Source organism: Macaca thibetana, chromosome 1, assembly GCF_024542745.1.
Source record: "Macaca thibetana thibetana isolate TM-01 chromosome 1, ASM2454274v1, whole genome shotgun sequence".
Classification (NCBI taxonomy): domain Eukaryota; kingdom Metazoa; phylum Chordata; class Mammalia; order Primates; family Cercopithecidae; genus Macaca; species Macaca thibetana.
Window position 1 is genome coordinate 61,787,943 of NC_065578.1, and position 14,547 is coordinate 61,802,489.

At 34.4% G+C, this 14,547-nt stretch overlaps 1 protein-coding gene across 1 annotated transcript in view; it reads right to left on the bottom strand.

Annotated features, from left to right (window-relative positions):
• DOCK7 (dedicator of cytokinesis 7) overlaps window positions 1-14,547 on the bottom strand; it is a 227,107-nt gene that overhangs the window by 123,430 nt on the left and 89,130 nt on the right. The window contains 2 exon segments of the mRNA XM_050752462.1: window positions 744-814; window positions 4,073-4,190. Of these exon segments, the coding sequence (XP_050608419.1) occupies window positions 744-814; window positions 4,073-4,190 (189 nt within the window).

Genomic DNA, 14,547 nt, shown 5'->3' on the forward strand with positions numbered 1-14,547 from the left:
AGAGAAGCTGATGGACCATCTCAAGTTGGATGGTCTTAATAAACAGGAATGCTGAGAGTAAAGCACACAGAAAAGAAGTAGGAGCTAGAAGAAACTGCTATAGCTATTGCTAAATGAGGGCAAAGTGTTAAAAAAAAAAATAAGATTACAAAAGAGCTGAGGCCAAAAAAAGAGATAAAATGAATTACTATAGCCCTATCATATGATACAACAACATCAATTTGTGATAGTCCTGATTAATACAATTTTGTGATTTTTCTCCAACAGTATTCAATAACCCCCCCAAAAAAGAAAGCAGAAATTAAAGGTTATCCAAAGTTAGCAATTTCTCAAGGAAGAAAAATGGCAAGTCGCTACATCAAAGAATTAATGGATACTGGTAGCATCACCAATTTAACTGACTAATGTGTTCAAGTTTAGTAAAGGGTTAAGTTACTACAAAGTATCAGGTGGAAATAACTGGGAAAGACCAAAGGACCAGAGGCCACAATGATAATCAATAACAATATAATAAAAATGAAAGGATCAGAGAATTCGATAGAAAAGATGTTGGTGTACAAAGTCATATTTGAGATGTCAACAGAGAATGGCTGTGCATCCACAGGTTGAAAATTATAACTCTGATGTCAGCCTTGAATTTGGCACATTTAGTGCAGCAAGGCATTTGGTAAACACACTAATGTGAGTGCTAACAATGCCACTGAGAAGTGAGTAACTTTGAAAGAAATATTTGAATTCAGTACCTGTTATGATATACTACGGCTGTATAGGCTTCCTTTGAAAATTCTGAACAGCTAGATTTACCAAAGATTACCTGAAACAAATAACAGCATGTTGAAACTTTGTTGTAGTAAATGCTGGATGTTTCATACCTATGTAAGAATTTGTCTGATTTAATAACTATTTGAGAAAAATGGGCAAAATCAGCCCAATGAAGAACAATGTGCCTACTGACGTTCATCAAAAAGTTCAATTGCTTAACTATAAGTTTCTTTTCAACAACAGACCCATCTGACATTCAAACATTTTGAAAGTTTCTATCAATTTTATTTATATCTACTGGAAATTAGATACATTTCTTTTCTTTTTCTTAAAGAAGGTGAAGAATTCACTTTTAATCAGATGTAGCATATTATTTGGAACTTATATAAGAAATATAAATAGTGGCATAAACCTACTATACAAATTGTTGGCTTCAACACTAAAACAGCAGAGTCATTCTGAAAGTCAAATATAAATTATATATGATATCAGAAATCCTATTTTAGGTCAAGCTATGTATCCTTTGCTTCTAATATTTCCTTCAAGCTACTCTACAATAGAGGAGGAGCTCCATTCTTATATTTTTGCATACATATATTTTTTAATCCACCATGTTAAAAAGAATACAATATTACTTTTGGAGTAAGTTTATAGGTAAAGTAATTTAGCCTTGTATATCTGTCTCTTGAATTCTGGAGTAATAACAGGAATACTGTGGTTAATTAGAGCAGCTGATTAGATAAATAGCTCAACATCAAGGTTATAGCAATAATTCCTAGGTGAGACACACTTGCAGTGTTATCTAGCCAGAGATTAAACTTTTAAATAATGTATAGCCATCTTTACACATGCATGAATAGATGTGTGAACATGTCAGCACACTTCCATCAACACAATTGGTAAAACAACTCCAAGTTTATTATTTATATAAAGAGATTAATTGGCATCATCCTTAATTAGAAAGGCATATTAGCAGGTATTTCTGTTTCTTTTTGCAACATTTCAAGCAGGCTCTGTTATTTTAAGGGTATATACAAGTGTAATAATTATGACTTTCCTAACATATATATAATTTCCTCAATTTACAAATACCTTAGTATGTTTTCATAAATTGTTCCTGTGCCAGAATTATGAAGTTCACAATTTTATCATGTCAATATTACATTATCAAAAAGTTATCTTAGGATCCATTTAAACAGTCCTTTTTAAAAAAAAAAAGCAAACACAGTATGTCTATGTTTATATACTCTTTCAAATCAGCCACTTCACACATAAAAACATTGTATTTTCATATGACTAATAACACACAAGTAAAAACCTTTATTTCCCTCTGAGATGCTATCACTTTTCACAAAACTTGTTTACTTTCATAATATGAATGACATAAAGCAGACAGTGTTCCTTTTTTGACCATCTGACATGTATTTTTAATCATTCAGCAATATAGACTGAGCATTAATTATTTATCCAAAAATGTGATAGGAGTCAAGATATAGATATGAGTAAGACATCGTCCCTGCTCTCAAGGAGCTCACAATCTAATGGGCGAGATTAAGAAATAAATATAGAATTATAAAGTGATAAAGTCCCATGAAAGAAGTGAGAAGATGCTATGGTAGCACCAAAGAGGGAGTGGTCTAACTGCCAGTATAGGATGGGTGCAGCTGGGGCTCTGTAGAGGAGGCCACATATATGATAAGACAAGAAAGAGTTTGTTAGGTAAACAATAAAAGCAGATTATTCTACATATACTACATTTGTCATATGCTCAAATTTATATGGCAACTCACACATAGGCTGACCAAGCATCTATTTTCACAATCTAGTATCTTTTCATCAACCATCATAGTACATTCATTCCTTCAGCAGAAATAAACTAGTATAAAACATGAAATGTGAATTCCAAACCTCAAAAATAAGTTCTACAATTATTCAACAAATATTTATTCAGTATGTATTATAGGCAATAAACTGAAAAAAATGCCATAGGAGAATACAAAGATGAATAATTTGTGCTCACTATTGTCAAGGAGATATACAAATGTTGATGTAACCGAGGCAACAGGGTAGAAGAAAACGTATCTTGCCTCGTATGTGGAAAACCAGAAGAACTTCATTAAAATATGGACATGGAAGGATAAAATAAGACTATTAACAATGCACCTATTCTTAGCTCATTTTCATCCCACTAGGGTTCTCAGAGGTTGAGCATCTATAGCAATAGCGTATTTCTATTCCATATATTACTAACTTCGGCTGAGCCAAAAATTCACTCTCATGAAACTTGCATTTATTAGTGTCCCACAAATCCTGAATGACAATTTAGACAGTCAAGAATCTCTCATCTGGTCTCAATCTACTATTTCTGATTTTTCTTGCAGTGCTCTGGTTCACTGGCAACTCACCACTGTCATTACGGTTCATGGGCATTCCCCAACTTGAAATGCTTTCCTTTCCCCACTCTCCAAACACACTGCTATTAACATTTTAATGACCTTTGATTTCAGCACAAAAGTACCTCTTCCATGAGATGCTTCTTACCTCAGTAAGGCATTCTCTCCCACCTCTGAATACCTACCTATTCCTTTGAATCCCTATATCAATCTTCTAATAATTAGCACATAGCTTGATCCTCAACATTGTCTGCAAAATGTAATCCCTGGTGAGACTTAAAAATACTGAAACCTGGTTCGATCCCAGAGATTACGATTTAATTTAAATGAGATTCAGCCTGAGCACTGGTATTTTTGAAAAGCTCCCCAGGTGAATCTAATGTGCAGCCAAGATTGAGAACTAATGCCAGAGTTTGTCACCAAGGTGGGAAAGCCATACATACTAAATTACCTGCGGAGCATTTTCAAACTATAACGCAGCCTCATATACCACACATCACTTCCCACCTCCCCTAGTTGGCCTTACATTCTAAAGGGAGTTGAGGAGAATAAGAATCATAGATGTCAAAAGTACAGAAAAGGTATCTCTACTTTGATACAGTTCTCTAGGTGATACTGATCTAACTCTCTTTTGAAAACTACTATCTTAGATTTATATGTATTCATTTTATATCCTCTGTATTACAAGTCTTATTCATCTTTGTATTTCTAGGAGTGCCTAACATATACCAAGTCTTCAAAAATAAGTTAGTCTTTAAGTAATGTCATTACTATCTTTGTACAGAAAGTAATGCAGTTAGAAATTTGGTTTGAAAGATCACATTAATTTCCATGTTGGAGCTGCCAACCAAAAAGAAAGAAAAAAGTCTATTTGAACTGTATACAAAAAATTAGAAAAGTAAATGAACATTTCTTACCGGCATGGCATTGCTTGGATCCTCTCCACACATAAACTGGACTTTCACTGTTATATTTCTAGCAGAACCTTGACGATTGGCAAAATTAAGACTCTGAGGGTATATGTAGAGAAGATTCCTGTGAAAGCAACAGCATAGAAGATAGTAAACACAAATCTAAAAAACACTATGTATCACTCACAAAATACCACAAAATAAGTGAGCAAATGCTGAAATTACAGATATTGGCTAGCCATTATGCTAACTATTTAACATGTGATGTTTTATTTTCTTTTGAGAGCAATCATTCAAATACACAGCAAACATGTCCCAATTTTGCAGATAAACTGAGATTCAGAAAAGTTAATTGATTTTCATATACAACCAAGTAAATGACAAAGCTGAAATCAGAGTACAGGTCAGTCAGACCTCAAAACTCATTAACTTCACTCTACAAGAGGCTTATGGAATAAATGAATATGGAATGAAACATTATTAAGTTAAAAAATAGTTATAATATTATCTTAGTTCCTCCAAGCACGTATAAATACGATGACATTTATAAATGTGGCTTTTGTATAAATGTGATTAAGAATTTAAGAGGTATAATATTCCACATTATTTTTCAAAAATGCATTACAATATGATGGGTATAATAGAGTTAGGTAGTTACTACAAGACAATAACATCCTAATTTGCATTTGTTTGAATTCTTGTCCAGCTTATGATCGCTATCACAGACAAACTTTAATAGTCCTCGCTGCCAACACACAGAAGAGAAATAATTCAAGAAAAGACACCAAAGAGCTTAAAAAAAAAAAAAAAAAAAGAATTAAGAGCTACTTTACCTGAAGACTAGTGCTTACAGCCAATGAACAAGACGTTGAGTATAACAGAACCTTGCTAATCAACTGCTGGGGCAATGAAAACAGGTCTAAATTTCCTGAAGAGTGGTAGGGCAATATAGAAATTTTAAACGAACACAATACTTTGACCCAACAAACACACCTCTAACCTGAGAAGAAAACTGCACACATGTACAAATGATTGTGTTCTATAAGAGAATGATTACACAAAATTACAAAGAAACACAATGTTCATCAGTACTGAGTTGGTTAACATATATTAATAAGAAGGAATATCATGTGTCCTCAAACTGACAATGTACGGCCCTATTTACTGATGTGGAAAGAGACACCTAGCATATTGAATGGGACACAGGGTGGGGGAGAAGCAGGTTCCAGAGCAGATGTGTAGTGGCATTACCCCATTTGTGGAAAACTCTGTATGGGGGTGTGGGGGAAGGCAGAGAGAGAGAATGGATAAAATCATATTTCTAAAAAATAATAATGATGGCTTGAGTGTGTTTTAGTTAATAGTAATGGTTTTCATTTTTATACTTTATTTAAAATTTTACAGTGAAAATATATGATCTTTACAACTAGAAAAAGCAATAAAGTAATTTCCATGCTAGAGGATGGAATGTCTTTGACAATAAGCACACCATCTAGAAGTACTAAAAAAATGGAGAAGAATCAGTTGTGCTCAAAATAGTCAAAAAGTATAGAAGGCAAATATGGAACTGTTATGACTGGTTAGCTTGCTAGTCTAAAGAACTTAAGATCAAAGTTGACTGTGACTGACCAACCACTGAAATCATCAAGTAAAATGTATAAAGAAAACATTTACTGATTGCTTCAATAAATGTCAGGCTTTGTGGTGGGCACTAGAAAAATAAATAGTAAGATTAAGAAGTCAATCCCTGGTCTTCAGGAACATAGTATAAAGGGATAAAAATGCCTATACACAGACCACTTCAAAACAACAGTGTTACAAGACAGGCATGCAAAAGCCCTATAGGAGGAAAAAATAGGTACCTAGCTGTCTATGGGGATGTCTTTTCATTTATAAGATCCCCCATCTTTTCTAGCCTTGTGATTTACTTGTTGAAGAAAGTGAATTGTTTCTGTGTAGATTTTCCAGAGCCTAGATTTTACTGATTGCACCCCTGTAGTGTCATTTGAGATATTCTACTGTGGTTTTTGTAAATTGAGAGTTGAATCCAGAGCCTTAGTCACATTGAGGTTAGAATTTTTTTCAGGAAGATCACTTTATAAAGGATACTGTGTTATTTTTTCAGGAAATATTTGGTTGCTTCCTTTTGTGAAATTAGTCGACAATGATGATCAATGCCTAAATCCATTTTTTTAAATTTTTAAAATTTATTATTTTTTTTAAGAGACAAAGTCTCACTCTGTCGCTCAGGCTGAAGAGCAGTGGTGTGATCATACCTCACTGCAGCCTTGAACTCCTGGCCTAAAGTGATCCTTCCGCCTCAGCCTCCTAAGTAGCTGGGACTACAGGCACGTGTCATCACACTGGGCTAATTTTTCTATTTTTTGTAGAGATGGGGTCTCACTATGTTGATCAGGCTGGTCTTAAACTCCTGGGCTCAAGTGATTCTCCCATCTTGGCCTCCCAAAATGCTGAGATTACAGGCACAAGCCATAGTGCCCAGACCGCCTAAATCCATTAATTCATTCAGGTTGCCAAACGGTAATATTCTATCATTTCTTTTTAATTTTGCATCTGGAGCACACTTATGAAGAGTGCTTTCCCTCATCTACTATTTGCTTTGCCAGTGAACCACTATATGAGAGGCAGGAATAAATGCTTGATTCTTTTCCATTATCTGCCAGTTTGCAAAATAATACATTGGTGTACTACAATCCTCCAAAAAGGATCAATTATATCTTATTTTTTAGCATCATTTATAAACTCACGGATGAAACATATTTGATGAATCTCAGTATATTATAGTTATTATTCTTATAGATGATTAAATTGTCCCATCTTTGGCAAATGAAAAAGCAATGCAAGCTGGTTTTTGATTCAATTGTAGTAGTCTGTGACAATTATCTGTTATGACAAGATGTTCCAGACTCTTCTTATTTTTTTTTCCCCAGACCTGGAGGCAGTGATTTTACCAAGAAGCTGTAGTTTTCTTAAGAAACATTTTTTTTCCAAACCACAATGTGAGCATTCATTGTGGATTGGTCACTGTTTCTAGACGATTTCAGTTATAAAGAGCTGGGGGGAAATGCTTCTAACAAAAAAAAGTATCCTGACTTCATACTGATATTTCCAATTCAAATTCAGGACTACAAGGTTTTTACTTAATCTTTTCTGTCTTGCATCTATACATAATTTTTCCCAAGCTGAGAGTTATTCTCAAGGACACCAGCTATGAACGGATTAAAAGTATATCACTTAATTACTCATCTGTGTTGTTCTAAGAAAGGCATCTTAAGGAATTCCAAGATTCTATGTTTAGACAGAGACAGACAAGTCTGCAAAGAAGACCGGAAAGGCACCCATATAGAAGAAAGAAAACTATGAGAGTACAATGACATGGAAACCAAAGCAAGAAAATATAAGAAAAATGAAATAATTAAATATTAAACGCTACTCAAGAGTTAGGTAAGTACTGAAAAAATTCAACAGGGTTTAGCAAAATGAAAGTCACTGATAATCTCAGGCTGCAAACAGATAAAAGTAGGTTCAGGAGTAAAAAGGAGGTAATAAAATAAAATGAAATTCTTAAAAGTAGCTGTGAAGGGGAAAAAGATAATGTAATAATTGGAGACAGAATATGAGAATTTTGGAAGTCTTTTAAAATAAGAAAGGGTTGATCTTGATTACATCCTTGTGAAAACAATTTAGTTGAGACAGAGTCTGCATATACTAGAACAAGAATGTAAGATTCCTGAGGAGATGGTGGGAAAGAACAGAATGCAAAGCACATGATAATATATTAACCTGAAGTATGTCTATAATTCCTCATTGTAACGTTTATTGAGTATCCACAGTGTGATAGATACTGAGAATATGGAGATAAAAAATGAAGTCCTTAACTTCAGAGAACTCATGGTCTAGAGGGGAAATCAGACAAGCAAATAATGATAATAATGTAGTATGATCGATGCTGTGAACACAGAATCATATTGCAGCCAGAAAAGGGCCTGGGATTAAAGAATCTGTCCACAAAGTACATGAACAGAAACTTCTCAAAAGAAGACACACATGCAGCTAACAAGCATATGAAAAAAAGCTCAACATCACTGATCATGAGAGAAATGCAATTCAAAACCGCAATAAGATACCATCTCACACCAGTCAGAATGGTTATTACCAAAAAGTAAAAAAATAACAACAGATGCTGGTGAGGTTGTGGAGAAAAGGGAACACTCATACACTGTTGTTGGGAGTCTAAGTTAGTTTAACCATTGTAGGAAGCAGTATGGTGATTCCTCAAAGAGCAAAACTCCCATTCGACCCAGCAATCCCATTACTGTGTATATACCCAGAGGAATATAAATCAGGCTACCATAAAGACAGATGCACATGAATGTTCACTGCAGCACCATTCACAATAGCAAAGACATGGAATCAACCTAAATGCCCATCAATGACGGACTGGATAAAGAAATAAAGTAAATGTGGTACATGTACACAGGGAATACCATGCAGCCATAAAAAACAACAAGATCATGTCTTGCAAAAACATGGATGGAGCTGGGGGCCATTATCCTTAGCAAACTAATGCAGGAAGAGAAAACCAAATACCGCATGTTCTCACTTGTAAGTTGGAGCCAAATGATAAGAACTTACAAACACAAAGAAGGAAACAACAGACAGAGGGGTCTACTTGAGAAGGGAGGGTGGGGGAGGGAGAGAGGAGCAGAAAAGGTAACTATTGGGTACTGGGTTTAATACTTGAGTGATGAAATAATCCATACAACTAATCCCTATAACACGAGTTTACCTAATAAACCTTCACATGTGTCCCCAAACCTAAAAGTTTTTAAAAAAATTAATCTACATTAAAAAATAAAAAATAATAAAAGAACTCAAAAAAATCTGCTCACAAATGTCAATGAGAGATTTTCAAATTAAATAGACATGCAAAACATACAGAAAAACAAACATGCCATGCATGCTTCCCTCTGCCACTCCCACTCCTAAATCTCCACATTTGGATTACTACTATCTTTGCTTTGTGGGCATGGACATGACTTGCTACTTCCCATCTTTCAAATATAGGAAAGCCTCACCTTTCCCCTTTCCCCATCACACCACTTTGTTACTTCATTCAGAACTCTTATAGAATCTATAATTATCTTGTTCATTTATGTATTACTTCTTATTTTTATTTCTCCTCTAATACAACCAAAACATGAGGGCAGGGACCTTATTATCTGTATAACTGCTCTATTACCAGTCCCTTAAATAGTGCCTCATATTTAATGAATAAATAAATGAATAAATAGTACAGACAGCATTAAAAAATTTAGTTACTTAACACTTCTAGGAGTTTAGATTCCAGGTTAAATAGAAATTGACTGAACACTATCGATAAACTATGTTTGATTTTCAACATAAGCAATATAATTTTAAACTCGTCTCTGAAGGTGAAAGGCATGCAATTTTGAATTTTGAATCCAAATTCTTTTCCATTTGACTACTGACTCCATTAATAAATTCCCAAGTAAATCCAGTAGGTCTTTACTTTGCATTTAAAATTCTCCTTCAAAGAAATTTCAAATCAACAACAAGGTAAATTAATGAAAAACGTTCAGGTAGTTGCCTACTTAGCAGGAAAAAGATGAATTCATATTTCAATCTCATCAGAATAAATTATAGATTAATCAAAGGCTAAAATAATAAAAATAAAACAACAAAAATACTAGAAGAGCTTTAAAGAGACCCGATTTTACAGGTGAGAAAGGCATTTCTTAGCCTAAGCCAGAACATTTATAAGATATAAATTTTAAAGCATCCATTAATACACAGCAAGTGATACCATAAACACAGGTAGAAGAAAATGACAAACTGAAAAAAACTATTGTTTGTTACATATATAACAAAGAATTAGTATCCACAATATGTAAATAATTCCTAAAATTAGTCAGAAAGAGACAAACTTAAAAAGAGGGTAACAAGGAAAGGAGCAAATTATATACCTACCCAGATAATTTGCAAAGAGGGCAATAGAGATGGCCAGCAAAACAAACTAGATATATACTTGTCTGTTAGATTTATCAACATTTTTTGCCTTTTTCATTAAAAGCATTTGTAAAGGATATAGGAAAAGAGGAACTCTCATATACTCCTGGCGAGATATACATTGGTACAACCCTTCTGAAGGACAATCTGACAAAAGCAATCATAAGTTAAAAGTCAACGTCTATGAATGTATATGAAAATATTTATATACATACACCACCATCATAAAAGCATTTTCTATACATACTGTTTATAATTAGAAAATCGGAAACAAATGATTAAAAGGGGGCTGATTAAATTAAGGTTCACGTATGTAACAGAGGAGTATACAGCTATTAAAAAGGATGTGGTAACTCTATAGACATTCATAGGAAAATAAATTTTAAAATACTAAGATCCTGAATAATATATATGTCATGAGCTATTATATATAACAAGATCCCATTTGTGTTATAAAAAATTATGGTTAGTCATTCAAAGGGCCTGGTATGATAGATCCAAAAAGTAAAGAGAGTCAAGATTTTTCTTTTTTATAGGTTTTTGAAATACCTGAGTTTTCACAAGAAGTCCTTTGCGCATTAAAAATCTTAGCCGGGCACAGTGGCTCATGCTTGTAATCCCAGCACTCTGGGAGGCCAAGGCGGGTGAATCACCTGAGGTCAGAAGTTCGAGACCAGCCTGGCCAACATGCTGAAACCCCGTCTCTACTAAAAATACAAAAATTAGCCCGGCGCGGTTGGGGGCACCTGTAATTCCAGCTATTTGGGAGGCTGAGACAGGAGAATCGCTTGAACCCAGGACGGGGAGGTTGCAGTGAGCCGAGATTATGTCACTGCACTCCAGCCTGGGGAACAAAGAGCAAAATTCCGTCTCATAAACAAACAAACAAACAAACAAATAAAAATCTTTACATGTCCAAAGATATGGCTGTTCAATTAAAAAATATATATGTACAAAACTTAACGTGTTAATAGTGAACATACAAAACAGTAAAATAGATAAAATTATTCCTTCAAAGGTCACTTAACTTCTGGATCTACACTGTCCAAAAAGATGGTCTAATGAGACAACTGAACACTTGATAGGTCAGTGGTTCTAATTGAGATATGTTATCAGTATAAAACATACAATAGGATCTTCCTATGCAACATTAATTCAAAAACAAATTACCATAGTTAAAAAGGAAGAAATTAAAGAAATACTATGTAAAAAAGAGCCAAAATATCTTGTATTTTATTTGAAAGTCATATCTCCATAAGATTACACAACCTGGTGTAGGATAAAGGACTTTGCTCCGATTGGAATTTAACAATTTAGGCTCTTAAATGTCCTAAAATTCTCTACAGCTAAGAAATTTTTATACTGGTTCCTAGGAACTAGGAATCCTTAAATTAGGGCCTACATTTGCTTACAAGTTTCTTATTTTCCTTGGCATAAAATTTTTTAGTTTTTACATTGCTTGTTATATTTGATCAGGGTCCTATTTAAATAGGCACAAGTTCAAGCAAAGATCAGATCTGCTTTTAGCAATGTGTACTCAGACAGGAAGTATTAAAAGGCAGGCAGAAAATCCTTTATAAAATTACTACTTTCAATGTATTTTCCCATGTTGAAATGCTTCTGCAGTTTATAATTAGGCAAATTACTTACTTTAATTATAATCAATAATGTCGTTCATATTACTCTAAGAAAAGAATTATACAGATATTTACACCAGGAGACAATATACTAGAAACCAAGACTAAGTGACCATTACCTCTACTCTGTCAATGTTATTTGTGAGAAATTCACAAATTGAGCAAAAAGTGTTAGTATCCTAGTACAGTATAAATATAGAAGGAAACACTTTCATAAAGTCTCTCTGAGCACTTGGTACTAGTGCTCAGTTACTTCCATGCACTAAAAAAGGGGCTACTCTTCTTCCACAGAGAAGAGAAATTCCCTGCTCTAAAAAGAACGTAGTATAGGCCGGGCGCGGTGGCTCAAGCCTGTAATCGCAGCACTTTGGGAGGCCAAGACGGGCGGATCACGAGGTCAGGAGATTGAAACCATCCTGGCTAACACGGTGAAACCCCGTCTCTACTAAAAAATACAAAAAACTAGCCGGGCGAGGTGGCGGGCGCCTGTAGTCCCAGCTCCTGAGGAGGCTGAGGCAGGAGAATGGCGTAAACCCGGGAGGCGGAGCTTGCAGTGAGCTGAGATCTGGCCACTGCACCCCAGCCTGGGCGACAGAGCAAGACTCCGTCTCAAAAAACAAAACAAAACAAAACAAAACAAAAAAAGAATGTAGTATATCAAAAAGAGGTAACCACTACTACATATACATTCTGCACTTGGAAAATCCCTATATGTTGATTTTATCATTCTCTTAGTCATTCAATAAACATTGCTTCTACAATGTGTAAGGCATTACTGTACTAAAGCATTATAAGGAATATAAATTAAAAACACATACAAATCTTGCCAATAAACGGCTTATAGTATAATAGGGGAGAGAAGTTGGCCCATCTATCTTCTCCTTCAACTAGCAAGTAGATGAAATATCAGGGTCAATAGTTGTAAGCCATAAAAGCTGACAGCTTAGTTAAGAGAAGTTTTGAAATATGTATTTCATGGCCAAATAATTACAACTGTAACTTTTCTATTTAAAGAAGGAGAAAATTTGAATTTCTTCTCTAGCTCAACATACACTTTTATAATTCCGTAACATGAACCAGAGTAAAGGGTAAGATGGAAATGAAGAATATTTTCTTACCCTTTTGTGGTTCCATATTGGACACTTAAAAATCATACACAACCTAATCAAAAGACATAATTCATTAAAAAGGTACAAGAGACCAAAACTAAAAAAATCTAGACTATAACAAAATTTCCCAATTTACATTATCTTAATATGCAATTAATTTTCACCAGTAAAATACTATACTATGGGTACAAATGCATTGATTAGTTCTAATTACAAAAATGGCTAATATATAATATTATGTAGTGTTTATGACACACCAGGTAATGTTCTAAGTGCTTTGAAAATATAAACTTTTAATCTTTATACAACCCTATAAAATAGGTGTCATTCTCACTGGACAGATGAGAAAACAGGGGTTCAGAAATGTGAAGTAATTTGACCAAAGGTCACAAAACTGAAGAATATCAAATCCAGGATTCGGATTCAGGCAGTCTTGTTCCAGAATCATGCTCTTAACCACTATGGAATACTACCTGTATTATAGTATTACATATACTGTACTATAACTATTACACCCAAAACCCTTAATACTACCTGTACTATAACTATTATACCCAAAATCCTGAGTCATCAAAAAGAAGAGCCTCTATTTTATACAATGAAGAGGCATTTCTAAGAATAGAAATTTAGGGACGAGCACAGTGGCTTACTCCTGTAATATCAGCACTTTGAGAGGCTGATGTGGGAAGTTCACTTGAAGTCAGGAGTTCGAGGCCAGCTTGGACAACATAGTGAGACCCACTCTCTACAAAATATTTAAAAATTAGCTGGGCGTGTTGGCATGCATCTATAGTCTCAGCTACTGGGGAGGCTGAGGGAGGAGGCTCACTCAAGCCCAGGAATTCGTGGCTATAGTGAGCTATGATCATGCCACTGCACTCCAGCCTGGACAACAGAGCAAGACTCTGTCTCTAAAAAAAAGAAAAGAAAAGAAATTTGGAAATGGTTCATTTTGTAGTAACAATTTATAATTTACACTGAAATTCATTATGATAAAACTTTTCCCTGTGTTAAAAAGATATTAACTTTATGAAAAATTTATTTTAGGTAAGGTTGATTATATATACTCACACACATACACAGGTTAAAAGTTAGTTTCATGTGACATAATAACTAGCATTTTGAGCACTACCTGTTTGCCCAACACTGTTCTAAGTGCTCTACATGTATTATTGTTAAATTATCATAACACTATGAATTATGTACTATAATTACCCCAGCTTTACAGATGAGGAGACTAATCCAAGGGGAAGTTAAGTAACTTGTCCAAGGTCAGACAGCGAGAGCTGGCTTTGGACCCCACTACAGTCTGACTCCAGCACCCATATTCTTAACAATTTCACCATATTAATATGTCAAGATTAAGTAGTTTTAAAGGATACTATTTTCTCACAAAGTTCTTAATATGAACACTTAATAAGAATAATCACTAATATTAGTATTTTTCTTTTTAACACTAAGTTGGAAGCACAGTGGAACATTTATTTTTAGAAATATTATTAATTGGCTGGGCTCACGCCTGTAATTGACTGGGCTCATGTCCGTAAATTTTGGGAGGCCAAGGCAAAAGAATCGCTTGAGCCCAATAGTTCCAGACCAGCATAGGCAATACATTAAGACATCGTCTTTAAAAAAACAAAGTTATTAATCTCTTCTTTTTGTTAAATGTATATTATCAAAATTG